Below are 27,723 nucleotides of genomic sequence, written 5' to 3'. Positions count from 1 at the left end.
ATGTGACCATTAACTGTAATGAGAACGATGAACGTGAATTTGTTGTTGAATTATTGAAGTATTAACTTTTAGGTCAAAGGGATTGGGCTGATATAAATGTTTTGGAATTCCTGTATTAAACAATTATAGCCTATATTCATTTAAACCTGGTTTATTTACATCACAGAGGTATAGATTCCAACTTTATTATTATTATGAAACTGTACAATTGTGTGTATTTGTAATGTGAGCAAGAAACAGACTTGTTTGTACAATATAACTACAAACTAATAAATAAGTACTTTAGTTCTAAGAAGAAATTCACTAATTTCGTAATGAACATCTCAATGCATCATTATTGCTTTGATTATTTAATATTTCCTTAATAGAAATCCAGTTCTTACCAGCTGCTCAAACACTCACGCTTAGTCATTTGGGGTTTTTGACAGTTAATTTGTCTGTTGCAGAATATTGCATCAGGCAAAATGAATGCTTGTTCAACAAGTTCTCACTACGTACGATTTTGATAATGGACGTTTAACGCGTTATCATTTGAGTGGATTCTTATTACTGTACCGGTGTTAAATTATAAGGCTTTTCATTTTTGGAGAAAAAGAACGAACAGACTAAAGCACTGCGGCCTTTTTATTCACCTCAGGCTATAATCATAACATTCGTCACCAGCCCACGTGACTCTCTCTCTCTCTCTCGCTCTCTGTCTCTCTCTCGATTGATGTGAAAGTGTGTGTGGTACGTGTTTACAGAGATGAGGGGGCTGGTCTAACTGAAAGGAGGTGGGTAAGAAGGGGCGTGAGATTATAAAACCGAGGATCGCCGTATGTCTTTTTGTACCTTCCACACATTTAGTCCCAACCGCCCACGGCCACCATCTGCTGCTCCCGAAGCAGAGGCTCATACAACGGCGTCAAGCCTGGAGCTTTAAAGACAACAACGGGGTAAGGACGAGCTTTACATTCAGATGATATATCGGGCTTGACAGATGAGCGGACTAAAAAAAAAAAGACACCATGGTTTTTATTTAAAAGGATGCAGCGCAACGGTCTGATTTGGTTTATTGTTGACAGATTTCTGGAAATATCTAGAAATTAGCTTTAGGTCAGTTCCATTATTGTGCTGTCATTTGTTTTTCTGAGGTTTGTTTCTTCATCATACTGATTCAAAATGCTGATGGACTCTTTACATCCGCTCGTTGTATGTTGTTTTTGAATCCTTCATTGTAATCATTAACTGTGGTGATTCGTTGAACATCGCGAGTACATGTGATTAGTCGCTTAAAGAAATAACGTATGTGGTTGAGTGGATAACGGACGGAAATAGTAAGCTTTTCTACCGGAGTTATTCTTGGCACAAGTCTCCGAGGCATGTACATGCAAGTCCCTGCTCGTGACGTGACTTGCTATTACTGCGCATGTAAGTTAGTCTTATTATGTCTGTTGCAATAACTATTTAAAGGACTAGTTAACTCAAAAATGAGTTTTAGATAAAGAGAAATTTACAAACCACTATGAATTTGACTTCTACGGACAAGCAATTGGATATTTTGAAGAAAGTCTTTATTTCAGTCACAATGAATGATGACTAAAATGGTCAAGCTTCATATAAAACGCAAAATCAGCATAAAGGTAGTCCACACTACTATTTTTATTTTATTTTATTTTATTTTATTCCAAGCCTTTTGGAGTAATACTACCGTGACTATGCGTAAATAACAAGCGTATATAAGAGCGATGTACGATTCGTGGGCTAACGAATCATTTGAATCGAATCTGTTGAATCTACTCTATTGATCCAATTTATAACACCAAGCAGGACTACGTTCCCCAAAAGCACCGTAAGCATAATATCGTAGAGATAAATGGTGATAATTTCTATGATCTATTTAGACTAACGATGCTTTTGGAGGCGCAGCACTGAATGATTCATTCAGGAACCGGACTGATCCGGTTCACGAGTTCAACTCTTACTTGGTTTTGTTTTGTCCTCACACAAAGCTATAAAGAATACTGTACAATATAGCGCGTGAGTTGTTTGGACTACTTTGATCGTGATTCTGCATCCTTTTTGGCATCTTTTACTCTTAGTTACCATTGCATGAGATGCAGATGTTCTGCAGAAGAGAAAGTCATATTCTGAAATATACATTTGCAGTGACATAAGAGTAATAATAAACAAATTACCTCTTTGCATATGCATTTGGTTATTGGAAACTAGTTGTAGGAAATGAGTGTTTTGTATGTACAGTAATTAAATACATTGCCAGATTTACAAACATTTTTGTTCGTTTTTCTCAGGTTTCCCGTTAAAAGCACCACGGTTCCCAAGACATTGGATTAGCTGAGTGAATTTGATCACTAAAGCTAAGACCACCGTTGTTGCCGCCATCCACCAGTTGAAACAAAGTCACAAAAATCAGGACAAAATGGTGCAGAACAAGATCACCGAAGTTACCGGATTCCATCGCTCTTTTAAGGTGAGAGTGTGATCTCGCTAGTCTCTACTGTTGTTGCATTTGTTAATATTTAATTGTTTTGGCATTAGGCAGTGCCAATCACATCACAATATAGGCACAAGTGTTTTTCAGGCTGATTTAATTGCATAAGCCAGGGTATCAGAGATCATAGAAGACTGTTTAAACATTAAACAGAATGCCAGGACGTTCTTAGTTATCCATTAGAAACCTGATAAAAAGTATCTGCTGGGAAATTAACCAGTATGCAACAAGGATAAACTGTTCAGATTGTGAACAATCTCCTTTTTTTTTTTTTTTAATCTTCAGGGCCAAAACCCCTTTGAATCTGAGGAATTTTCCAAAACAGGATCCCATCTCCTTGAATCTGCCTTCAATTTTGATTGTTCCGCCCGGCTTGGTAAGTTGTTGTTGTTTTTTTTATCTAACTGTTCCTGAGAAACCAGTAGGAAAACCTGAAATTTACAAAAACACTGCCTGTGATTTGTGACCTTATACCAATGTTTACATATTTTACTTTTAAAGATATGGGACAAATAACATCTGTTTATTTTTTCGTAGTATAATCAAGCCGCTTTCTGTGGTTGTTTATTCCTAACGACAGCGTATCAGGTTTTTAATTGAAACTTTCTTTCTGTTTTGACATGCAGACCTGCCATCCAGCCAGCCCATCGACATCCCAGATGCCAAAAAGAGACACAAGAAGAAAAAGAGATGCCGGGCAACAGACAGCTTCTCAGGGCGATTTGAGGGTGAGTGCATATCAGATGGAGCGACATTTTCTATTTTTGCATGGCTAAGGTGTTATAATTTCCATGTATACTTTTACAGTTCGATGGGTTCAGTAGTTTATTAATAGCACTTTTGTTTTGATTTCAGATGTATATAAACTGCAAGATGAGGTGCTAGGGGAAGGGGCCTATGCCAGGGTCCAGACTTGCATCAGCCAAATCACCCACAAAGAATATGCTGTGAAGGTAAGGTTCTTTTATAGTTTACATGTGTTAAATTTGATTTAACTAAGCTGAGTTGAGACAATGCAGACACATCTTTGGGTTGTGTTACTTATAATAGCATTTGTGTGTTGTAAACGAACCAATATTCCATGTGCAGCATCCGTGAAGATATGGCATTCGCAGGCTATTGTTAGAAAGGACTATCCCTTTGAAGGCGTCTCTTGGAAATTGAATCAAATGGGTGACGAGAATGATACTTCCCTCTTTGACAAGCATACGAGACTGTAGTCGTTTTGTGCTGACTGGCACTGCTGCATGTGATTGGTGAGGGCATGTTAGATTCTTGCAAGATGTGGATTGTAAGGTCAAAGTCAGGCCATGTTTATGAAATTCACACTTGTGTTTGAAAATGGTAATATTACAGAATTTGTTATGTAATTATTTTGTCAAATTTGTGAATAGTGTTTACTTTGCAAAGTGAACTATTTGCAGTTTTTTTTTTTTCTTAACAGAGTGATGTTCTTGTTCACAAACACGGATGTTTGAACAACCAGTCCCTCGGTTGTGTTATTGTAGTTTTACAGAGCAGGATTAGCGGAAAGACTTCATTATTTTTGTTAGACCGGATAGAAGGCCAGCCAATCAGAGACGTGGAGCGGTCACATGCTTTTACAATTCATTGCTCTCATTGGCTGGTAGATTGTACCACGGCGGGAACATTATGTACTGGCAAGACTGCCGAAACATAAACCTCAAAAGAAAGGGGGGCTAGGGTGGAGTTAAATCCTTTAAGTGTTTACCTACTTTTTTTTTTTTCTCTCTTGCACGTTGCGGAATCTAGAACAAAAGCATATTAGGAAATGTACATTGTGTGCCAGAAAGTCTTTTCACTTTTAGATTTGAGGAAGCTCAACTTTTTTTTTTTTTCAGCATTAGAATTCTTAAAGTATCTCTTAAAAAAAAAAAAAAAAAAAAAAAACCTGAGTTCTCAAACAAACAAACAATATTTTACTTATTGCCAAAGACGGTTAATTTTGTTATTTTCGTCATACTTAAAATCATCCTCCTAGATTTCATTGCATGTTTTCTTTCAATATAGCCAGCCACACAAATACGATACGACTGTTTAGGGATGTGTTTCAGTCCCTGAGGAGGATGGCTCATTACAAGCATTAGGTCAGTTTATGCTGGGATGGGTTTTAGACAACTCTCACCAGATGTCCTGCCAACCCCCTCTTTGCATGGGGTGGGGGGTTGAGATCTGTGGCGTCCTAGTCTGAACAAAAGGAAAGGGTGAATGAAAACAACCCCAGTAGCCACCTCAGCTGGGCCTTGATAGTGTTTACAAGCTTGGTTTGATTTACAGACCATGGTCAGACTCTATAGGGCCCCTTCCTAAGCTAACATGGAGATTTATGGGCGCTCTCACTCCCACTGCATTGTGTATAATGTATTTGCCAACTTATTGTGAAGCAGGCTTTTCTGTGCAGCAAATAACGTGTTTAGACTTCAGCAACTAGGTGAAATTTGTTACCGCATCCCTCAGGTTCCCTCAAGCATTTATTATACCCTGTAATTTTTTGTGGCTTTTGAGTAGACCAATTGCTGACTCAGCCGTGCAGCGGTAGTGCTGGGGTTTTTGGGAATGCGCTGGCCCGCAGGCCTCATTCTTAACACTGATATGCATTATGCGCTCGTCTGCACGCTCTCAATAGCGCCGCTAATCCAGGGAGTTGGAAGAACCGCACACAATCAGGAAAACACAGAGGCCTCGCATGGGGGAGGATGTGATTCAGTGTCAACAGTAACTTTTGCTTGTAGTTTTAGTTGGACTCAGGGGGGTTGAGTGTCATTGTCACATAAAACAAACAAACAAAAAAAAACTATATTTAGAGTTGTGGGGACTTGGTTTCTTTCTTAAAGGGATAGTTCACCAAGACGGGAAAAAAGAAAAAAAAACATGCATGACATTCATTCTTTTGTGGAACACAATATTTTGAAGAACATTTTTGCTATTTTAATTTTTAAATGCATCAACTTTGTTATATGCAACACACATGTAACAGTAACATACATGATTATTTATGCATATAATACAAAAACCCAACACTTAACACATGTATACATTGGCAAACGTACATACAATTGCCAAAGCCTTAGAGAAGAAAGGAAAAAAAAAAATGATGACAATTTCTATTTTTGGGTGAACTATTGCTTTAAAGTGGATTAAACAGCTCTGTTTATTGCTTTAGGAAAGTAATTTATAACCAAATGGTCACAGAGTTTAAGGGGGTGGTTGTCACCTCAGGATGTTGCTTCTCATTTGGCTTTGATCTTAACCTGGTATCGTTTTCACCTCCATAGATCATTGAGAAGAGGCCAGGACACAGCAGGAGTCGTGTTTTCAGAGAGGTGGAAATGCTGTACCAGTGTCAGGGCCACAGGTAACCCATTAATTTCTTCAGTATCTTTATCTGTAAATATTGTCAATAAAAAATCTTGTATGCGATCCATTTTAATGGTCTGCAATTGTCGACAATGTTATTTTAACTTAAAACGTTGTGTTTTGTCCACCCAACAGAAATATTCTGGAGCTAGTGGAGTTTTTTGAGGAGGAGGACAAGTTTTACCTTGTGTTTGAGAAGCTCAGAGGAGGTACGTGTGTTTTCTGTAGTGTTATGTTACTCTAGAGAAACATTACCCAGCCTCCCCTGGGCCCAAAGACCTGCCCAGAGTAATTTAATTGAGACCCTCTCCATTGGAATGTAAAGATCTCATGCATTGGTGTTAATGCATAACAATGTGGGGTTTTTTAGGCTCTGTCTTGGCCCACATTCACAAGAGGAGATACTTTAGCGAGCAGGAAGCCAGCATTGTGGTGCAGGACATTGCGAGTGCGCTGGACTTCCTTCACAATAAAGGTACGAGGACACCGATAGGGAGGGGTTCTTTAGGCCTGGAAAGGGGAGATAAGGAGATGGTATTACACATGGGGGGGGGGTGGGAAAGGGCAAGTTAAGGGGGTTGTTGGAAATCATATCGAGTTGTAACTCGATCATATTTCATCAGCTAGCTTGAGGGATGCGCACTGGATTTCTAGGTAAAGTTGTGGGCTGAAAGGTTTTTATTCCTGTCAGTACTGTTGGGTGAGGGGATGCTAAGGTAATTTTAGTAGCACTTAGCAACAAGTTGTGTTGGAAACATTTGCCGTCCTATCTTTGCCCCCATCGACAATCCTCACTTAGCCTGAATACCACAACTAACGCATGACTTGTGTTTGTGCTCTTGTAGGTATGGCCCATAGAGACCTGAAGCCTGAAAACATCTTGTGTGAACACGAGCACAGGGTGAGTCTTTTACAACAGCATGTTTGGCTTGTCAGAATTTCAAGCTACGCTTTGCATTTGTGGTTTAGAAAGTATGATCCGATGATTTGAGGTTTCCAGGCAGACTGTAAACACTCTGTCATGCCTGTCAATTGCTGATTGTCATTTCTGAGCAGAAGATTTTGATCTGATTTCCTGCTCACATGTTTCTTGCAGATTTCGCCTGTGAAGATTTGCGATTTCGATCTGGGCAGTGGAATTAAACTCAACAGTGACAGTTCACCCATCTCCACTCCAGAGCTCCTCACTCCAGTAAGTGTCTTTGGGACCCTGTAAACAGATTCGCCCAAACAAAATATTGTATTTGGTTGAGAAACAAACAGGATAAGCCGTTAACAGCCTCCTCCCTGATATTTCGAAGTCTGTGGATAAGATGAACACATTGTCACTGTTGTTTCTTATCTGGAGGACCTGCTTTAATGCCATTGGTTGACTTGGGGTGGTGTCAGTAACGTAGCTCATTCTGATTGGCTAATTTAATCATTCTAGAGACTTTGCTGAGGTCAAGGAATGGTTTTATGACCACTATAGAACTTTTAAAGAGGCAACAGTTTTCTGTTGTGAGATAGTGGAGCAGCAGTATTGAGTCCGTTCTTTGTTTATCTACATCCCTGTTGTTATCATCTTCACCCACTTGTGGATAAGATGGCTTTCAAGGTTACAATCTCAAATTATAACCAGTTATGGTTTCTTTTAAAATATTTGAAACTGGGTGCATGACTCAAAGCAACTCTTGCGGTTATCTGCTGTGTGTGTGTGTGTGTGTGTACAAATATCTGTCTTCAACTTCATAGCATTGAATGATTGGGGCGAGACAGCTTAGAACAGGTGATACAGCGGGGGTGGACAGTGAGAAATCCTCAGCATGGGGCTTTCAGGGTAACCCGAGTTGGGTCCAACAGCTTGTTGAAAGGACTATTTGTGGACTGAATGGTTAAAGGGTGAAAGGTTCTAGTGTATCTAGTAAGTAAACAATGTGGGGTTTGTCTTTATGCCCTATGCTTGCTGATTAGCCAATAGTGGGAGAGGGTTTGATTTAATACATTCCATGTATTTTTTAAAGAGATCGTTCACCCAAATTCTGTAGTTTACTTACCCTAAAGTCATTATATAATGGAAATCCAATATTGTTTTTAAAACTGTTAAAACATTCTTCAAAATATCATCATTTGTTTTCCACAAAAGAAGGGAAGTCATAGAGGTTCTGAAAATGAGTTCCTTTTTTTTTTTTTTTTTTTTTTTGGGTGGGGGGGGGGTGAACTATCCCTTAAACTTTGTTGTGCAGTGAGAATGAAATGAAAACACCCAGGAATAAAACATTCAGAGTCTCTACATTCCAGAAATGCAAGTAACATCAGAAAGGGATGGAATGTTGATCAGAACATTCTTTTGTGATTTTTCAACTTTTTTGAGCTAGTGTTTAGATGGCTCCAATTTCATCATCCAACCCCCCCCCCATGTGACTTACAGCTTAAAGAGAACAAGAATTCAACCCAAACAAACATTTCTGGCCTTTGTGCTCCAATTTCCTGTCGTACCTTCTGCCTCCAGCACATTTTAAACTCTATTTTCTCTTTTGTTTTTGTCTCTGGATATTTCCTCAAGCCTGTCTGGGCATTAGTCTTTCAATCTGTGTTACCACCCCACACCTAGCAACTGGTCTGTGATTGGTTTGGTGAGAGGGAGGATAAAAGGGGGAGGAGCATCTAGTGCACTCTCTGGTCATGCACCCAACATGTTTTTCTTGGGCAGGATCCCAGGGATCTTATCAGGGTTTTTTTTTTTTCTTTTCTTCACTGCTAGCTAGATGTTAACTCTTTGTTTGTCACTAGATTGCTTTGCTTTTTATGAGATTCCTTGCCCTTTTTTATTTCTTTTACAACCCTCTTTTTTTACGGTTACCACAGGCCTTTTGTGTTTGTGTGTAGTCTGATCATAACAAATGCTTCAAGAAAGTCATGATTTCTGAGAAGTGCATGTACCTTCCTGCCTGAACCATGTAGAAAAGTGCTTTCTCTTTATGCATGTACTTCTATACTGTGATAACCGCAGGGGAAATTCACATCTGCATATATGTATAGGTGACTTGTTCGCACAGCTGATGCATGCTTCACTGCCTACCACAAAAACACCTGAACCGACAACACGACTGCTCAAGCCAGTTTATCCTTCCTTGGAAATCCCCATATATAATCAGCACTTGTTAGATGCTGGTAGCTGCATTGCTCTAAAGTGACTGATGCAATGCTATGCTAGTCTTACAGCTAAAGTTTGTCTTGAAAGTGAAAATCTGCTGCGTAGTTATCATTCAAACCCCCCTCCCTCACTCTTATCTCAAAGACACAGAGATAGGCACACGACTGAGCCTTAGGAATATACTTCGATTTTTAAAAACACAAGGCTACTGCTGCAAAACATGAGCCCTCATTTGTTAATTACAGGGTACTCGGTTTCTAGAAATCTGGTACAGTTGGCTAACTGACTAGTTACATACTGTAGCAATGTTTTTGCTGTCAGCTGGGCTGCTCTAGATTTGCTGTGCTTTGTGAAAGTCTTTTGTTCAGGAGTGGGGGTGGTGGTGGTGGTGGTGGTGAAGTGTTCACTTGAATGTGAGGGTGTTGAGAGGCGGTGAGCAAAAACAGCCATGTCGAGGGGGGTTGGGTGCAACAGTGGAAGCTTTTGTCTGCACTCAGATTCCTGCACTGCGAAATAGCATTACATAAGTGCAAGAAGGCGGAGCAACAACGGCAGCTGGGTTGAGGATAACAAAAGAGACTAGCAAAGTAGACCGACCGCTTCCTTTAACCTCAGAAACGCAAACCAAAACATGACCATGTTGCACTTGAACATCTGTGAAAACATCCAGAGGGGGGTTGGTCATACCCGTCATTGTTTTTGCTGCATTATTCGTTTTTTACGTCCACTTTTGAACTTCACCCTCATACATAAATGTATTTTGAGTTAGTTGAATGTATTTATTGTTAGTAGTTATATGGGCAAATTATTAATCATTTAGGGTTCAGATATTGTCCTTGATAGATGGCTTAGAACTGCAGTGTACAAATTCTGGGAAGTTCTGGAATTCGTGATCTCTTATAAAAAAAATGTTTAAAAAAAACCTGCTAAAGCGAGTTTTGTAACGCTGACCTCAGTTTGCGTTGCATAATAATAGGTGCTTAATGCAGCAGCCTGGCCCAGCCCACTGAGGAAAACTAAAAGGAACCCAGTTCTGCAGATCCTTCCAGAAATCTTTGTTTGTCCTGCTGAACTACTGAACTGGTGCTCCAGAGAGGTTTTATCCTTTTACATCAAATATTTGTGGGTCTGTGTGCTGTGGATGCTGCAAATGATTGTGTTGCTGTTATGTAATAAAGAACAGTATGTGGGTTTTCTGGGATGCACAATCATTTTTTTCTTTCTTTTTTTTTTTTTTTCTTCTGTCCCAACGCGTGACCTAGTTTTAGGCAGAGGCGGTCGGAGCCCGAATGAACAAAGCAGTCTGTGCATGCAGCTGAGCCCTCAAAACACTCCATGACTCACTACCCCGCCTCCATCTGTGACATAACAATCGTTACCTCGGTTACTTCATTTAAGGTGCTGTATGCCACCATCGCATTTTCCATCTGGACTGCAGCAGAAATGTGTTTCGTGAGCGAGAACCGGGGGTGAATCTTTTAGCTTTCAACCATTTAATCGGTCGCCCAACCCCCTGCCTCCCACCCCCCTCTGGCTTGGCACGACATGCTGTTTTCCATGTGATTCTCATGCTGTCGGTCTCAGACGTGCTTAGGGGTCCCACAGAACACATGACATTTGTCAGCTGAATGCAAGAATGTGAACAAGGACATTGATTGAGAGAAAAAAAAAAACTTTTTTTTCTCTTTTTCAATGTGACTGCCAATTCTGTTCTTTTGCCACATCACTGAAACAACCCAGGTGGCAGTTGATTACTTTCTTCTCACCCCTCCTTCCTCTTTTTCTCACTCTCACCTTAGTGTGGATCTGCCGAGTACATGGCGCCAGAAGTTGTGGAAGCCTTCAATGAGGAGGCCACCATCTACGATAAGCGCTGTGACCTGTGGAGCTTGGGCGTCATCCTCTACATCATGCTGAGCGGTTACCCTCCTTTTGTGGGCCGTTGTGGAAGTGACTGTGGATGGGAGAATGGAGAACCTTGTCAAGCATGCCAGGTACTAAACTCGCCCTCGTCTAGTCACGCTAGCCACTGTGCACTGTTGTAAACCTACGTCAAAAGCATTATATTCATGTGCTGCTCAATGGAATGATAATAATAAAACTCCTCTCTTGTTTCTTCTTTTCTCCCAGAACACCTTGTTTGAAAGCATTCAGGAGGGCAAGTATGAGTTTCCAGAGAAAGAGTGGGCTCATATTTCCTCCAGCGCCAAAGACCTCATTTCCAAACTGCTTGTGCGGGACGCCAAGAAACGTCTCAGCGCTGCTCAGGTTCTCCAGCACCCCTGGGTACAAGGGGTAAGGAACTGAATATATTGTTGTGTGTTCACTACAAATTACTACAGTACAGTAACTTTAAGACCGTATCTTCATGATTTTTTTTTTTTTTTTTTTCCTCCAGGGTGCCTTTGACTGTCCCCCCTCCTCAATCCTGCCGCAAAGGTGAGTTGAGTTGGTACAAGCTTTTCTACTAATATATGCAGCATCCTCATCAGGCTAACCTTGTCCTTCCTTCCACGCTCACAGGAATAGCAGCGCTAAGGACCTGACGTTCTTTGCGGGCAAGGCTGTTGCTATGAACCGGCAACTGGCCGAGCAAGACGACCTGGAAGAGCAGCAGCTGGACCCTCCTCAGGTCATCACAGCCAGTGCCACGTCCATGCGGCTCTCCCCTCCCTCCAACTCCAAACTGGCCAAGCGCAGACAGAGGAGTAGCCTGCTGAAAGGAGCGCCAGTGTCTGCCTCTGAGCTCAGGCAGCTCCTGGCACCGCTGGTCATTGTGGGAGACTGTGCTTGATCGGTTGAGCTGGGCTCCCGTGAACAATTTTCCAATTTCAAAAGGACGAACGAACAAGTATCTGCTATCTTTTGTGCAAATCCTTCTCCGTTTCTTCTACCCACTTGAATGGGATCCAGTCCTTTCCTAAACCATGGTTCAGTTTGTGCCTGTTGCAAATCTATTTAAATCCCTTAAGCACTGGAGCAAGAACTCCTACAGCACTTTGATCAACTTTCGACAGCATGGGAATCACCTTGAGAGCTCAAGGTGAATGAACTGGACTCTGTTTAGGATAGCGATTGGGTTACATAAGCCATTTGGAAATTTGTCTAAAGGTAGAGCATAAAATACCAGCTCAAACACCAAAGGTCTAATACCCCCACCCCCTACCCAAACCTTTTTGTGCTGCTTCCACGTTACAACTGGATCCACTGTGAATATTCTCTATGAGAGATACAACTGCATTTGTTTTTCAGGAACATTCTTCCTGTATGTATGTCTGTGTGTGTGTGCGCATATCCCCCTCCCCTTCAGCAGATACTGAAGATACTGGTATGTGCTTATGCAACTCTGATGAAGGCTATTTTGACTTGCATTACTTTAGCAGAGATCTTGTATAAGTGGAGCGAAGCTCTGATAATAGTGCCTCACCTTACTTAATGCATCGCTGTCCATCCCCACAGCCTTTTAATTCCGACAAGAAAATCCCCTTACCAATAGAAATAGCTAGCTTTTTTCGTCCATTACTCAAGCACTTCTAGAGTGTGTCCTTCCAGTACCGACTTGCATCACTTTGCCAGACTATTCCAGCAGTCTGCTTCTGAGGCATGGTTTCCCCTAGGTAAGGAACCAGTAAACATGCTGCATTTTACTTTGAATGCAAGGTTTCTGCCTTGCAAGACTCAAATTGGGATTGCAGCAATAGATGCATCCAACCCAATGTCTAAGAAACCATAACTGTTTCCTGTAAAATTCACCAAAAATCTTATCAGTAATTGATAAGAGTGAATATAAACATTTCTGAGCACAACTGGGATTAAGTGCATGCTGGGAAGCAACCAGGTGGTTGCAAAAGCACACGTTTACCAATGTGACTAGATGAATGACGATGGTCGGTATCAGGGAGTCGAGGTTTTGAACTTGTTCCCCACTTTAAGTGGGATGATTATGGTACGGAAATTTCCAACTGTCAGCTTGTAGATACCACCAAAAGCAAATTATATAAATATTAAGAGGGGAGGGAGAGATTATTTTCAAGTATCATAAAACGTAAAAAAACAAAAAAACAAAAAAAAATGGAAAAAGCATTCCAGAAAAAAAAAAAGGATTTAAAAAAACAAAACAAAAAAAGTCTTCCAAGAAAATGTAGCTGTATGAGTGAAATGGTCTAAGAAAGTTTACGTGTTTTTTTTTTTTTTTTTTAATTATTATTATTTTATTTTTTATATATATATACGTTAATGGTTGACTCCAATTTAGAGTGTGCCACACTGATGTTTCAAACTTTGTTGAGCTTTGTTTAACTTTTTATTGAAAGAATATTTTCTATCTTATTTTTAAGCAGGTGCTGTTCAGGTGGAACGTTTTCCTTTTTTATAGTTTTGTTACTTTATTAATGTTGATTTATATGCTGTAAAGACCTAGAAGAGTGTATATGAATGTGACTGGAGCTATACGGGAGAAAGGAAGGAAAAAAACAAAGGAAGGAAAAAAGAGAGGGAATCATATAGTCATACAGATCTGATGTTTTACTGTTTGCTCTTGCTTTGGAAGTGACTTCAGGGTTGTTTAAACTCCCCCCTTTTCTCTCAGAAATGATTGGTGGCTTGATCGTTTTAGTAAGACACAACAATTTTTGCCAAAGTGCGCTCGTTTCTAAAATCTAATGCACTGAGGTATCTGGGAGTGCTGATTTCGGCTCAGTTTTAGCCTTTCCCATGCCAATTCATAAGACACCGCATACTTGGTTGAGCCGAGCACAGACCATCATTCCCTCTCCAAGGTGCATAAAACATTTAAAACCAGTAGTCTGGATTCAGATCAAGTCTTTATGAATTTTGCAAGCATTAGCGTCACCTATGGGAGTTCAAATCACCCAAGCATATGATCCTGTTGAATGTTTTCAGAGTATCACCTGACGTGTTGCTCTGAGATATGAGAAACCTAATGGCAGTCCTTAGTTTTGAAGGGCCCATTATGCTGATTATTATGACACTGATTGTAACCTTTATTGATTTTGTCTTTCTTTCTTTAAGAATCTTTTTACAGATGCATCTTTGTGGGGTTTTTATGTCTTATAGTAAGACTTGAATTGTATGTGCAACAGTTTCCTCATGTTTTTGTTCAGGAAACTTCTTTTGCTATGATGTACAAATGGCAAACAAATGTTCATAAGCTGAGATTTAAAGCAATCTTTGGTCTGGAAAGTACTATTTCCGCCACTTCTGTTCAGTATTTTATCTTTCTCCTTGGCTTTGGTATATTTCAGATATCCCAAGTGTTTGGGTTTGTATTTTCTGAAATGTCTGTGGCACTTGGCTGGTCCTCTGAAGCCCCTGTGCCTCTGACAAAAGATTCACAACTGTCTTACCCATAAGGTGGTTATGGGTTGCCTTGTAGTAACAGATCTGACTTGGATTCTCAAGAATATCTTCCCTTTTTTTTTTTTTTTTCTTTTTTTTTTCAGGGGGGGAAAATGTAGAAAGTTCTCATTCAATGTTCCTGTTTTACACAGGCCAATATTTGCCATTATAAACAAGTGTAAAGTATTGTAATATGAAGTTTTTTTTTTTTTTTTTTTTTTTCCTTTTTTTTTTTTCCCTGCAATGCAAAGATTGGGATAAAAGTATTCAGGTGCACAATTATTTTTTTTTTTTTTATATATATATATATTATTTTTGTTTTATAATCTAATGTGACCCTCTAGTCGGAAGGCTATTGTTTTTGCAGTGTTGTCAACAACACTCATTAAGAGCACTGTTTGTCCGTTTCCAAAATCCAAACTCTGTCCAAATTAATAATTGGGGAAAAATCTGACATGGGGTCTCACCTGGGACAACATATGTATTGATTTAAAGCACTTTACTGTACCATGTGGCTGACTGCAGTTCACTCAAAGCTAAATTTATGACTGTTGTGGCAGAATTTTGTATTGTTTTGTACAAAACAAACCAACAAAAATGCAATAAAATGCTTTGAACAATGTTCGTTCTTGTTTTGTCTTCTTCAGTGTCTCTGTGACGTTGAACTTTATCAATCCCACCTCTGCTTGCGTTCACACAGAATCACGAGCCTCATATCACATGCTGATACTGCAAACATTGACACTTCTAATAAAGATCAGTCTCTTAGAAAAGGTTCTATTGGAGTGACTGATCCTGTTGACATAATCGTGGCTATCACAGTCTGCATGAGTCACATGCATCACCTCATAAGTAAACATCACTAGAGAAGCGCTACTTTTTTCACTTAAACTTTTCAGGGTTGACTGCTTCTTTACAAAATCTGATGCAAACACTGTAAAAGTTAGCCAGCCCACAGTTTCCATGGAGATCTCAGAGCAGTTTAGCAGCCTACTGTAAAAGTGTGGGTTGAACATGGACATGCAGAGGGAGTGAGTCAACAAACTGTTTGGATCACACTATTGTGTATCCTCAGATTTTCAAGTGTGAGCGTGAATAAATCAAGCGCCATTATAATCATGTTTGTATATATTAGCATTATTGATATAGATAGAATGCACAGTTATTTATAAAAGTACTAAAGTGGGATCAAGCACCATTATAATTATGTTTGTATATATTAACATTATTGATATAGATAAAACTTATAGTATATTTATAAAAGTACTAGAATGGGTAGTTGACAAATACCACATCAAATTTTTTTTTTTCAATATCAAGATTTTATCTTGAAATGCATAATGAGGAAAGCAGACATTTTAGGTGCTAACTCGTCACCATTTATTTTAAGTTGTCAGCCATTTTAATTTTTTTTATTTAATTTTTTTTTTTTTTTTTCATTTTAATGGCCTTGCATTTTGACAAATTAATTTATAACAAATACGTAATTACAAATATTGAAGTTTGCAAATTAAAATGAGACAAAACTGCATGTACACCAATTAGAAAATTGTTGATTGAGATGGCATTCAGGTGTGTGCAATTATTATTATTAAAAATAAGCAAAATGCAGACTTGTGTTTTGCACCTTGATGTAACAGAGACTATTGATCAGACTATTATAATGGTATGTCTCCCTCTAGTGTTAGATGAGCACTTTCTTTCACCAATGACCAATGCTATCTCATTGGATACTGGACACTGTTTAGTGATAATTAACCTGTTACATAAGATATGTAGCGTGTTTAAAAATGTATGTCATTTGTCAGTGATAAATCAGGATTTCAAATGGATTCTAATTATACTTTGTTTCTAATAGGCTGAGAAGTCCTGCTAATTAAGAGTTGAGATAGGATTCAGGTGTGTGCACCTGCTCAAAAGCATTATAACAGGGTTTAGCATTTGAGGAAAAATCTGTTTGGTAGTTTCTGAATGAGGAGTAGTTTTGGACCATATTATTTCTGAACAAATTGCTTTTGTTATTGGACTCAATTGTTGTACAAGGTGAGTATAGTTTCTCTTACAGAAATTGATTTGTAAAAAAACAACAACAAAAAAGTTACTCATTTAGAACCATAATGTCTTAATACTAGTTTAGACTAATTATTATTGTAATAACTACCTATTGAGAGAAATACTACTTTGAACCAGCCTTAGATGGTTTATTGTCCCTTGCTGGGGCCACAGCTTTGTCTGGTTACTTTTTAAATGGGTTTTTAGAGATTTTCTTGTTTAAGCTGGTCAGGTTGGGAAGAGAACTTTTTGCAGCGTTGTCCGTAACCTTTATACATGTCAACTGAATGGTGTATTTATAATTGGTCATTTGTAGAGCGCCTGGACTATGCAATTGTCAGTTTCTTGTGTAATGACTTGTCCAGACTGTAAGGGATCAACAACTTTTGCCTTATACACCATTTAACTTACTATTTCTTGTTTTCCAGCTTGTTGCGGACAGAAGAGGCTCTAGTGGGGATGAATAAAGTGCAGACTATTTTTCACTTGTAAAATAAAGCCATTTTGTGTGTTGTGTCCGTTATTATAAATAAAATGCTCAATGTATGCACTCCTCTACACTCACCTGACCTATAACATCGGATTAAAATTCTGCCACACCTATAAACCTTCAGTAACACGGGCCACGCCACTTAAATCACAAAGAAACAGGTCATTTGTGTAAAAAAAATAAATAAATTAATTAATTAAGGCTCAAGGATAAAGCCTAAAACTGCTTTTAACATGTTTTAAGACAAACTCATTCACGAGGCAGCAGTTGCTTAACTCCAAACACCAGACGAATACAGTATGCTAATTCCGACAGGCGGGTGATCCGGGCAGCTATATTACGTAGAAAATGCGACGCTCGCTGGGGTCCTCGCGTTTGTTTGTCGCTCATAAAATATGGCGTTGTAGGAAGTCTGTTGTTGTCCGAAAGAAAGTGGCAACATACGGATATGCAAATAACCACGCATGTAGTGTCAAAAACATACCAGTTAAAAGGCAGATAAAGTGACAGTGGTTATGAACCGCAATGTTGAGATCTACGGGGTTCTTTCGTGGGATTGACTGCCCGTTTTATTGTGAGAATAACAATGGGAAAGCCGGTGCAGATGGGTGCAGCAGACCCTACTGTCACTTCAGACACAGCAAACAAAGACGAGCCGCCTCTGGGATATACGACATCAAAAAGACTAAAGCGCTTTCTGCGAGTCCAGACGGTGAATTAAAATGTCTTTGTGGTCTCAGGTTTTTTTTTTGTTCAGATAGTATTTTGGTTCATGTACATTTAAATGGACAGAAGCTTTCTGCTGTGGAACAAAGAAACAAAACAACCACAGCATTCAACTGTGGATCTGTCCTGACATATGTCAGGCAGTCCAATTTATGTATTAATAGTAAATACTTTTTATAGTTTGGTACAAATGCTTTTACTGTTGTCAGTAACCTTTTATCCCTCAAATGTAGGTAGTAACTGAGAAATGTTTGTTGTATGAAATTTAGTTTGCAGTATGTTAAGTTAGTTTGAAATTAGTGCAATATGTATTTTTTTAATATATATATTTTAAATTTATTTTTTTAATTAAATTATTTATATTATGTGTATATATGTGTGTTTGTGTGTAGGGTGTGTCATATATTGTTAAGATTCTGTGGTTGATTTCTCACTGTATTTAATTTTAATCTTGTGACTTTACAGATCAAGGATATGATCCATTCAGTCCAGAGGTTGTGAGACCGGAAAAGCATTATAATGGGGAGCCACCATCGACGGGTCAGGGTGTGGACCTGGGCACCATGGAGTTGGAGCTGGTCAATCGGGCCATTGAGGCTGTTCGCAGCGAGATGGAAAGGGAGAAGAAGAAGCTTTCTCGGATTGGAGATCAGGAATATGAGCCCACCACGAGCTCTGTTAAGAGACCAAAGCCCTCTGCATCATCACATCAGGGCTATGATCCTGGGAGCTATCAGATGGGCCAAGCAAGTGAATACACCCCGTCCCCTCGCTCCAGCAAATACACTTTGGACTCAGAGAACAGCAGTAACAACGCCAGCGCGTTGGAGTATGTGCCCACTGCTGTCTCCAAAAAAAGCATTAAAAAGGTGTTACCTCCGCCACCATCCCGTGTCAAGTGTAAATACACTCTGGATAATTCCAAACCATCAACGGACATGGAGTACGACCCGCTGTCGAACTATTCGGCTAAGCCGACTGTTAAAGAACAGAGAACTTTGTGTTCAGAGGGAGAAGGGAGAAAGAGATTTTACCCTGAAAAACAAGGGAAAGATGAGGAATATGTTCCAACGGCGAAAAAACCAAGGTCGTCGCCACCTAAGGCAGATGTGCCGAAGTACACTCTAAGTTTCTCTGAATCCGACGAGGAAAGTTCTGGGACAGAGTATCGGCCAACGTCCCTAAGCCGCCTGCAGCGCAAGGGGATCAACATCGGCTTGAAACAGGAACGAGAGTCGGGTTTGATGGGACTACAAAAAAAGCAGGTATCTAAAATAGACGATGGCTTCTCACATAGCGAATCTGATGATGTGGAGTCCCAGGATGTGGACAGGACAAACAAAAAGATAGATAAAAAGATATCTGTGAGTCAGTTGAAAAATATTAAATCTAATAAGCCAAAAAAAGAGGAGAAAGACTCCGATAAGAAGAGTTCAAAAGAAAGACTGGAAAGTTCAAGTGTCAACAAGACGTCAAAAAATTCAAGTAAAAAAGACAAGAACCAAAGTAAGACTGTGGATGGAAGCAGTAAGTCCAAGGAAAAGGTGCGGAAAGACGGAACTGAGTCAAAGAGTAATGATGAAAAGAACAGGAAGATAGTTAAGATAAAGAGTGAACACAGCCAAAGGGAAAAAGAGAGAGGAAGTGGTAACATCAAGAAACCCAAAACAGACAAACCTGTAAAAAACGATAAGGTGGCATCCAAATTCAAAGACCAAAAGAACGGAAAACTTGAGAGCAGTGCAAAGGAGAAGGACAAAAAGAAAAGCAGCCATGGGAGCGGCAGTACCAACAGCAGTAGCACTAAAGATAAAAGTAAAAAAAGCAGCTCGATCCGTGATCACAAACAGGCAAGAGAAACCAAACAGAGGAATCTGAGCCACGTGGACTTGTTCGGTGCTGAGAGTGCCGAAGAGGATGATGAGGAAGACGAGAGGATAGTGAGGAAGTCTGCTTCTGCTTTTAAACGGGGAAGCCTCATGAATAATAAGAGGAAAACCTCTGAAGATATGTCATCATCGTCAGAGGATGATTCTGAAGTGGATAACGATGATGGCGGTGGTGATGAAGCAGTGGACTACTCCTGTCTGCAGGATGAGATGGAGTATGACTCAGACCCTATGGAGGAGTGTCTGCGGATATTTAATGAATCCAAAGAGGTCAAGACGGAAGACAAAGGGAGACAAGCTAAGCAGGTACAACAAGGAGGTTTTTTTCTTTATTTCTCTAGTTCTGATAATCATTTCAATCATTTTAATTACTCTAAAATGCTTTTATGGGGTTTTGAGGATGTTTTGCTGGTGTTGGAATTTTCTGGGTTTTCTGTTCTAACTGACAGTTTCAGTTTCACTTTCATGTGTGTGTGTTTTTAGCCTTCAAGGGAACAGGAGGAGGAGGAGGAGGAAGAAACAGAAAGCACTTTAACTACTCTCTTTCCTGGTCAGAAGAAGAGGGTGTCACATTTTAAAGCTCAAGGAAAGGCAAGTCTTGGAATGCAGATTACCATGTTCTCTCCCTTTTTATTGCTTCTCTGCACTTCACATTTGCTGTAAATGGTGTGCAACAGTTAGACTACAAGCAAGTCGAGACAGGATCTGTGACATTTTCTAAACTGAATATGGTATAGAAGTAAATGTATATACTATACTATTCACAAATTCAGGCTTTTTTTTTGAAGAAGAAATGAATACTTTTATTCAGCAAGGACTCATTAAACTGATCAAAAGAGACAGTAAAGACATTTAAAATGTTCCCAAAAATTCTGTTTTTGTAAACTTTCTATTCATCAAAGAATCACATCAAAATTTCCACAAAAATGTGTATATATATAATATATATACATGCAAAGCTTAAAGGCAGTATTTACTTGGCACAAAAATATCATTGCGATATTTTAACAGATCAATTTACACAGAATACTACTAATAAAACTTGAAAATGAACAACATTAATAAAATGAGCTATAGCGTGTTGTCACACACTTTTACTTGTTGGAAAAAATAGGTCATTACTGTATTGAGCTTCTCTGTTTTGAAAACACCTGAGTTGTCATAATGGAAAAAATGTAGACAAAGTAGTGTCACTACTTTTAGATAGTTACTCCGCAACACTGCGTTTTCAGTGCCTAAATAACATCAAAATGCAAATTAGATCAAGAAGTCAGGGGGGAAAAAGCAAGCTCAACTAAATAGGGTTCAAAACATATATTATTAAATGATGAATCCATACTCGTGTTCAGAATTTGAAGTTGACCAGTTTAATAATTCTCTTCATTCAGTCAGAGGCGTCACTGAACGCTGTGCCGATGACACAGCGGAGGATGACGGCGCAGGAGATCTGTTACCAGCGCATGCAGAAGGCCCAGCAGCAGGCAGCACAGCTGGCTGCTGCAGTAAAGACTGCGTCTGCATCGACCAACCCAATACTGGGGCTCTCTGGAGAAAAACGACGGGTGGCGCACCGGCCAACTGCCTCCCTGCCCTCCTCAAAGCCTGGTATGAAGGGGTCCTATATTTAATCAGTTACAGCAGGATTAAGTGTTAGGCACATTTCTTATTGAGTGTTTTTTTTTAATTTTTTATTAGGATTAGCTAATGCCAGCAGTCAGGTGTTGTCGCCCACCAGGGTGGCGATAGATCAGCTTTCAGTCAAAGCTCAAACGTCGGCAGGCATCCTGTCAAAGACCACATCCACTGCAATGCAGAAGAGAGTGGCTCATACCCCCACCCTGAAGGTAATGTCGCCCTATAACAGTCCAATAACAGTCTTTTTGCATGCCCCCAATAAACACTCTTTTCTGCTCATCACAGAGCTCTGCCATGAAGCGTCCTGTCATTCCTGCTGAATTTGGGGCCAAGGTGCCCACAAATGTCCGTCAGCGTTACCTTAACATATTCATTGATGAGTGCCTGAAGCTCTGTTCTTCTGAACAAGAAGCCTTTCAGATGGTATGACATCCAATGTCCATAATTCCATTTCAGTTAATGTCAACTCCATTATATATGATTGATGTGTATATTGTGGATGTCTTCTTTGCTCCCAGGCTCTGGATGAAGAGAAGGTGGTGTATGACAGGAGCAGCAGTAAGAACATCTATCTGAATGTAGCTGTGAACACACTGAAGAAGCTCCGCAGCAAGAGCACACCTACGTCCCCTGCCCTCAGTGCGTCTAACACACACACACACACACACACACAGATCAGTACTCCTGTTATACTGTTATTTCTTTTGTATTTATTTATTTATTTATTTTTAGTAGACATTCTTCTAAAGTAGCAGAGGGTAAATCTGGGGTTAATTGTCTTTCTCAAGAAAATAACAGTAGTTTGTCTGGTTTTTGGGTCTCCTCTTGATCATTGATCTGTTATTAAACTGTTATTGATCATGAAAGAGTCCAAAAGTATGAGACCATATTGAGAATCTGAGATTTATAAATCTAATATATACCTGGAAATAAGAAACGTTTTAGGATTTTGAGTAAATTAAAACTAAGAAATGTTATGATATAAAATAAATTTAATAAAAAAGTAACATTCTGCATTATTAGGTATTAGTGACACTAATTAAATAAGCAAAATTGTGGAGTTCATACAGCTTAAGTGATGTTGCCAGATTTACATAACAAATATGAAGACATTCTAAAGTTAATATAACATTTTTTGCACTCAATTTTGCACTCAAATTGCTATGCTGATAATATAATTTGTAGCACAATTTTTAAATAAAATGTATTTCTATTATAAATCAAATTTATTTTTTATAATATAAATATATGAATATATAATATTTATCTAGTATTATTTATGAATTTGTTGATGAATATTTCTTCTGCTGTTTGTTCCACAGAGACCCCGGCTGTATCTGTGAATAGAAAGGCTCAGTCCCATGAAGGAGTACTTGGTGGACGGCTTGCTGCCACAACCAGCTACACAATCAACCGCTCCGGCAAACAGCAGGATGTGGACCTTAAAGGTACCTCATGTCCACTTCAGTTTAATTTTAGTATCATTTGTACACTATTATAGTGTTTTTATTAGATTTAATTGCTATTTAGCTTTATTTTTATTTCAGGTGTAATTTTAGTCATTTTAGTACTTTAACTATTTACATTTCAATTAGTTACTTTAGGCTTTCTAAGTTTAAGTTTTTCTTATATCAGCTTTATTTCAATTAAAAGAAATATTTTTAACAGTGTTAGTTTCAGTTACCAATAACAACACTCAACCACTTTCAGTTCCAATCTCACTCACCCATGTCTAGGTGATTATTTTCATATCGTTGTACAGTCTGAATGATATTAATAGGGTATTTCCAGAGGCAAATCAATTTACAGGTGTTTGTGCATCATGCTGGTTTTCAGGTGCCATTCTCTATAATAAACTGAAAAAGTATGCAATGAATGAAGAACAGCTGCAAGAGCATGGCTACCCCAGACCTCACCCCGAGATGTCGGGTCACGCTGTCGTCCATAACCTTCCAGAAAAGAAAAGCAATGACCGTAAGTTTTATTTTTATGGATTTTGACCATTTCTTTGATGCTAATTAGTAACATTACACCCTATAGCTCAGAGCCAAACCACTAGATGGCATTACACTCAAACTTTTATCACCCCATAAGCCAGTATAGTTTTTCTTTTCATGTACACAATGCATCACTTTTTAAATGTTTGATATGACATGACTATAACGAAGTTGATATTTCAGGGGGAAAAAAAGGCAGGACTTACGGGGCAACGTAAACTTTAGTCTCAAATTAAACAAACAAAGTGAAAGTAAAGCGGCAGCCCCTCACGGATGATTTAAAATGCTTCTCGCTACAATGACATTGAATTACATTTAAAAATATCTTCCCTTCCCATAACATTTGCAATTTTGTTTTTTATTAATTGTCCTGTATGTATTCCTCAGCTTTTTCCAAAATCTGTAGTCGATGTGGTGCCGAGTACAAGATAAACGCTAACGGCAGCTGTGTGCGTAAGGAGGAGTGCAGTCACCACTGGGGAAGATTACGCAGAAACAGAGGTGAGTATGTGTATGTATGAGACGTGGGATGAGATTCTGTAATGACGGTGCAGCTGCTTCATGTGTTTCAGTGCATATTTAGTGTATGTCACACCTAACACTGACATTTTTGTGTGTCTTACATAGTTCCAGGAGGTTGGGAGACCCTTTACAGCTGCTGCTCTGGTGCAGTTGGTTCTCCTGGATGTGAAGTGTGTAAAGTAGGTCTCATCTTGGGTCATCTTCTCCAACAAACTTTTCTTCAATCTAAAATAAGATATTTTTGTTGGGGTGCATAAGATAAAAAAGGTTGTACACACTACCTTAAGGCATCTAGAAGTCTTTTGCTAGTTGAATCCACTGGTTGAAGCAGGCAAAGCTTTTAAGAAGGTGTTTAGAGTAAGTATCATACTGAAAAGCATGTTAAGTAATGTGTATAAGTCTCTGAAGGATTAGAATAACTGTTTTTGCTTTTCTGTTTTTCTTCAGCAACATGTACAAGATGGCCGTAAAGAGTCCTTGGATGGTTTTGTGAAGACTTTTAGCAAACCGTTGCCAGTAGATGGAAATGCAGGTGTCTACGCCTTGGACTGTGAGATGGTGAGAATAACAGTTATTCAAATACACCCACACTTATTTTAGGTGGAAATAAAAAGCCTCATGAAGGAAACAGGATGCGGTTGTGGGCTAAAGTGTATATTTTTATAAAGCTGATATTACAAGCAGCTTTAAACCTTTATTTAATCTGACTAAATGCTATATCTTGTTTTATAGTGCTATACAAAGCAAGGTTTGGAGCTGACCAGAGTGACCGTCATTAACTCTGACCTCAAAGTTGTGTACGACACGTTTGTCAAGCCAGGGAGCAAAGTGGTGGATTACAACACACGGTAGGAATTGTGTAAAAGAGATTTGCCATTCATTTGCCTTTCAGTTTTCTCATTTCAATTACACCTGTGTCTGTTATGTCCAGGTTTTCAGGTGTGACACAGGATGATCTGGAGAACACCACCATCACCCTTAGAGATGTGCAGGCGGTGCTGCTGAGCATGTTCAGTGCCGAGTCCATTCTAATTGGACACAGTCTTGAGAGTGACCTGTTTGCGCTTAAGGTTCACACAAACACTATTTGTACTATCTTTATAATGATCCAAATCCTGGTGTGCTAAGAGTGATTTTTTATAGGATACCTAAATATTCCAAGCAGGCAGTAGTATATGAGGTATTTGGATATAACCTTCATGATTAAATGATTATATACAAAACGTCAGAAAATAGAGATTTTTTGTTTTGTTTTGTTTTTAAAAGAAATACTCATTGTAATATTTTTGTGAAAACTGTGATACATTTTTTTTCAGGATTCTTTAATGAATAGAAACTTTAATGAACAGTATTTATTTGAAATAGAAATCTTTTACAACATTAAAATGTCTTTACTGTCACTTTTGATCATTTTAATGCATCCTTGCTGAATAAAAGTAATTCCTTTTTTCCTTTTTTTTTTTTTTAACTTATCCCAAACTTGTATCACGGCTTCCACAAAAACATTAAGCAGCAAAAACAGTTTTTAACATTGATAATAATAAAAATAAATGGTTCTTGAGCAGCAAATCAGCATATTAGTATGATTTCTGAAGAATCATGTGACACTGAAGACTTGAGTAATGATGCTGAAAATTCAGCTTTACCGTCACAGGAATAAATTACATTTTTAAACTATATTAAAATAGAAAACGGTACTTTTAAATTGTAATACTATTTCACAGTGTTTTTACTATATTTTTTTATCAAATAAATGCGAAATCTTAAGTATTCCAAACTTTTGAGCAGTAGTGTGTGTGTGTGTGTGTGTGTATGTATGTGTGTGTATGTATGTGTGTGTATATATATATATATATATATATATATATATATATATATATATATATATATATATATATATATATGATAGATAGGTAGATAAAAACACTTCTTTTTAATTTAAATGTGTGATTTTTATACAGTTAGGTAGCATAGTAGAGTTTGGAACAGTGCCATTTTTTTTGTCTTTCAATGAATATTTATTAACATAATGGTGCTATCTGTTCTCTGTTTACTAGCTTATTCACAGTGTAGTCGTGGACACCGCCATTGTGTTTCCTCACCGCCTGGGTCTGCCTTACAAACGTGCCCTACGCAACCTTATGGCCGACTACCTCAAACGCATCATACAAGACAGTGGTGAGGATGTTAATCTGCACTAATCTGCATCATCAGTATCAGCTTTCTTGGGTCAAACCCACCAAAATATTAAAAGGATATATTTCACCCCCCAAAAAAGTAAAATTGTATTATGAATTAAGAAAATTAGGCTTATTTTTAAGGGCCATTATGAGGGTCATTATTTTTACATTGTGATACTGTCATTATTATTGTCCCATTACTGTCTGTTATTTTAATATCATTGAGATACTATTATAGTTTTTTTTAATATTTTGAATTAGTTTTAATTTTAAGTTTAAAGTCTTAGTAATTTTTATTAATTTTTTAATAGTTTAGTTTTTATTAATTTTAGTACATCAAGTTAAACTAAATGAAAATGAGAAATCGCTGAAATAAAATAATTGACATTTTTGTATTTTATTTAATTCAGATAACATTTTATGTCAAGCAACAGATTTTTTATATAGTTTTATTTTCAGTTAACTATATATATATATATATATATATATAATTTTTTTTTTTTTTTTTTTTTTTTTTTTTTTTTTAATTGAGCATAAATTAAATTCAGTACAAGTACTACCATGATATCACAATGAATAAATGCTTTACAAATTGAAATTAAATATCATTACATTACTAAGAATTTGGAATTCTTAACTGTGCTTAAAATGGGCTTAATTTTCTATCAGCAAAATATACTTTCATGTTTTGTTTTGTTTTGTTTTGTTGTTAATCAGGCCTGGATATGAGATTCGCCTTCCGTTTTATCTAGCTGTTTAAGGAATGTTTCATAATAATACTGTTTTCAAACCCACTTGTCTTTTCTTGGTTGATCTAAGATTTGAAGAAAGTTTTTAGTTTGATAATAACACACAACACATATAAAGGCTCTAAATAACACCCTCTGGACTGTATGTGTGTTTCCTGTCTCTTTACAGTGGGGGGGCATGACTCCAGTGAGGATGCCCGGGCCTGCATGGAACTCATGATCTGGAAGATCAAAGAGGATGCCAAGGTGAAGAGATGACCTCTGACCTTACCAGTTCTCTCTCACCATGTTATGACCTGGAATGATCATCGAAGAACAGAGTGTCATAGAGGAAGAGTCACTGAAACTCTTCATAATGGGCCGTGCGTCACATGGTTTGGATAAACTGTGTCAGAGTAAATGCTGCAGTTTGAATGATGGGGAATGAAAGAGAAGGACTTTCACAAAGGGGAGGAGACCTGTGGGAATAATGTGACAGATTGCAAAGCCCAGACCTCCATGGCTCCTAGCAACTAGAGCTAGTGCCCTATCAAACAAGCAATCCTAATTCACACCATGCTAAAACAGACCTAGTTATGGCTGTAATTATCACAAGAAGTGGACATGGATTGGGCTGCGGGTAATTGACCTTTTGATGAGTTAAAGTATTCTCTATTTTTTTTTTTCCCAGCAGTATTTTTTTGTTTTCAAGAACCCTAGCCCTCCCAAATCATCAGTTTTGATGGTGTTTTAATGTTCACTTTAGGTGATGTGGCTCCAGGTATCGTTCCTGGAAGGTCTGTGTTGCACTCTAAGTATATAGTTGTATATTAAATCCACAATTATACTTGAAACCATGTTTTTCAGCACTGACGTGAAGTCACTTCCTCTAGTAATAATGTATAGCAATCCACACACACTGAAAATCGCTTCCTGTGTAGCTGCAAATATGTAAAACTAGATAATTCTGACATTTTCCTGACATTTGTCTTATAAGCCAGACTCAGTATTATTATCTGTACTCAAATTAGTACAATTTATTTACACATTCAAATTTGTTAGTGATTTGTTCACGTAATTCATGAGCTGACGGGACAATTTGAAAAAAAAAAAAAAAATAAACTGTTTATTTTGATTTACT

At 38.3% G+C, this 27,723-nt stretch overlaps 2 protein-coding genes across 4 annotated transcripts; both read left to right on the top strand.

Annotated features, from left to right (window-relative positions):
• The first annotated feature begins 740 nt into the window (after positions 1-740).
• On the top strand, positions 741-14,985 carry mknk2b (MAPK interacting serine/threonine kinase 2b). 2 transcript variants are annotated; one of them, XM_051904028.1, is made up of 14 exons: positions 741-935; positions 2,292-2,470; positions 2,777-2,867; positions 3,118-3,219; positions 3,347-3,444; positions 5,788-5,867; positions 6,005-6,078; positions 6,240-6,344; positions 6,715-6,770; positions 6,966-7,061; positions 10,805-10,999; positions 11,136-11,300; positions 11,404-11,444; positions 11,529-14,985. In XM_051904028.1, exons 2-14 carry the CDS (start codon positions 2,420-2,422, stop codon positions 11,797-11,799), a joined length of 1,425 nt encoding a protein of 474 aa, XP_051759988.1. In that variant the 5' UTR covers positions 741-935; positions 2,292-2,419; the 3' UTR covers positions 11,800-14,985. The 2 variants fall into 2 exon arrangements, with proteins under 2 accessions (XP_051759988.1, XP_051759989.1); XM_051904029.1 differs by lacking the exon at positions 6,240-6,344.
• A 2,192-nt stretch (positions 14,986-17,177) lies between these two features.
• Positions 17,178-27,717, top strand: rexo1 (REX1, RNA exonuclease 1 homolog). Of its 2 annotated transcripts, none has more exons than XM_051904024.1 (16): positions 17,178-17,617; positions 18,097-19,826; positions 20,004-20,115; positions 20,913-21,125; positions 21,216-21,364; positions 21,441-21,578; positions 21,674-21,794; positions 22,478-22,603; positions 22,992-23,129; positions 23,540-23,653; positions 23,780-23,853; positions 24,122-24,232; positions 24,407-24,522; positions 24,606-24,744; positions 25,732-25,852; positions 26,773-27,717. In XM_051904024.1, exons 1-16 carry the CDS (start codon positions 17,431-17,433, stop codon positions 26,859-26,861), a joined length of 3,678 nt encoding a protein of 1,225 aa, XP_051759984.1. In that variant the 5' UTR covers positions 17,178-17,430; the 3' UTR covers positions 26,862-27,717. The 2 variants fall into 2 exon arrangements, with proteins under 2 accessions (XP_051759984.1, XP_051759983.1); XM_051904023.1 differs by having other exon boundaries at positions 17,198-17,617; positions 20,004-20,111; positions 20,909-21,125.
• Positions 27,718-27,723: the final 6 nt, after the last annotated feature.

This window comes from Ctenopharyngodon idella, chromosome 8 (assembly GCF_019924925.1).
Source record: "Ctenopharyngodon idella isolate HZGC_01 chromosome 8, HZGC01, whole genome shotgun sequence".
NCBI classification, from domain to species: Eukaryota; Metazoa; Chordata; class Actinopteri; order Cypriniformes; family Xenocyprididae; genus Ctenopharyngodon; species Ctenopharyngodon idella.
The sequence above is the reverse complement of the archived record's forward strand: the minus strand, read 5'-3'. Positions and strand labels throughout refer to the sequence as shown.

What these genes read in the sequence shown, in the direction of transcription:
- mknk2b (XM_051904028.1), top strand. Translation starts at nt 2,420, where the DNA reads ATGGTGCAGAACAAGATCACCGAAGTTACCGGATTCCATCGCTCTTTT. An exon ending in GATTCCATCGCTCTTTTAAG is followed by an intron (nt 2,471 to 2,776) that starts GTGAGAGTGTGA and finishes TTTAATCTTCAG; the next exon opens with GGCCAAAACCCCTTTGAATC. An exon ending in CTCCAGAGCTCCTCACTCCA is followed by an intron (nt 7,062 to 10,804) that starts GTAAGTGTCTTT and finishes CTCTCACCTTAG; the next exon opens with TGTGGATCTGCCGAGTACAT.
- rexo1 (XM_051904024.1), top strand. Translation starts at nt 17,431, where the DNA reads ATGTTGAGATCTACGGGGTTCTTTCGTGGGATTGACTGCCCGTTTTAT. An exon ending in AAGGGAGACAAGCTAAGCAG is followed by an intron (nt 19,827 to 20,003) that starts GTACAACAAGGA and finishes GTGTGTTTTTAG; the next exon opens with CCTTCAAGGGAACAGGAGGA. An exon ending in ACCTACGTCCCCTGCCCTCA is followed by an intron (nt 21,795 to 22,477) that starts GTGCGTCTAACA and finishes TTTGTTCCACAG; the next exon opens with AGACCCCGGCTGTATCTGTG.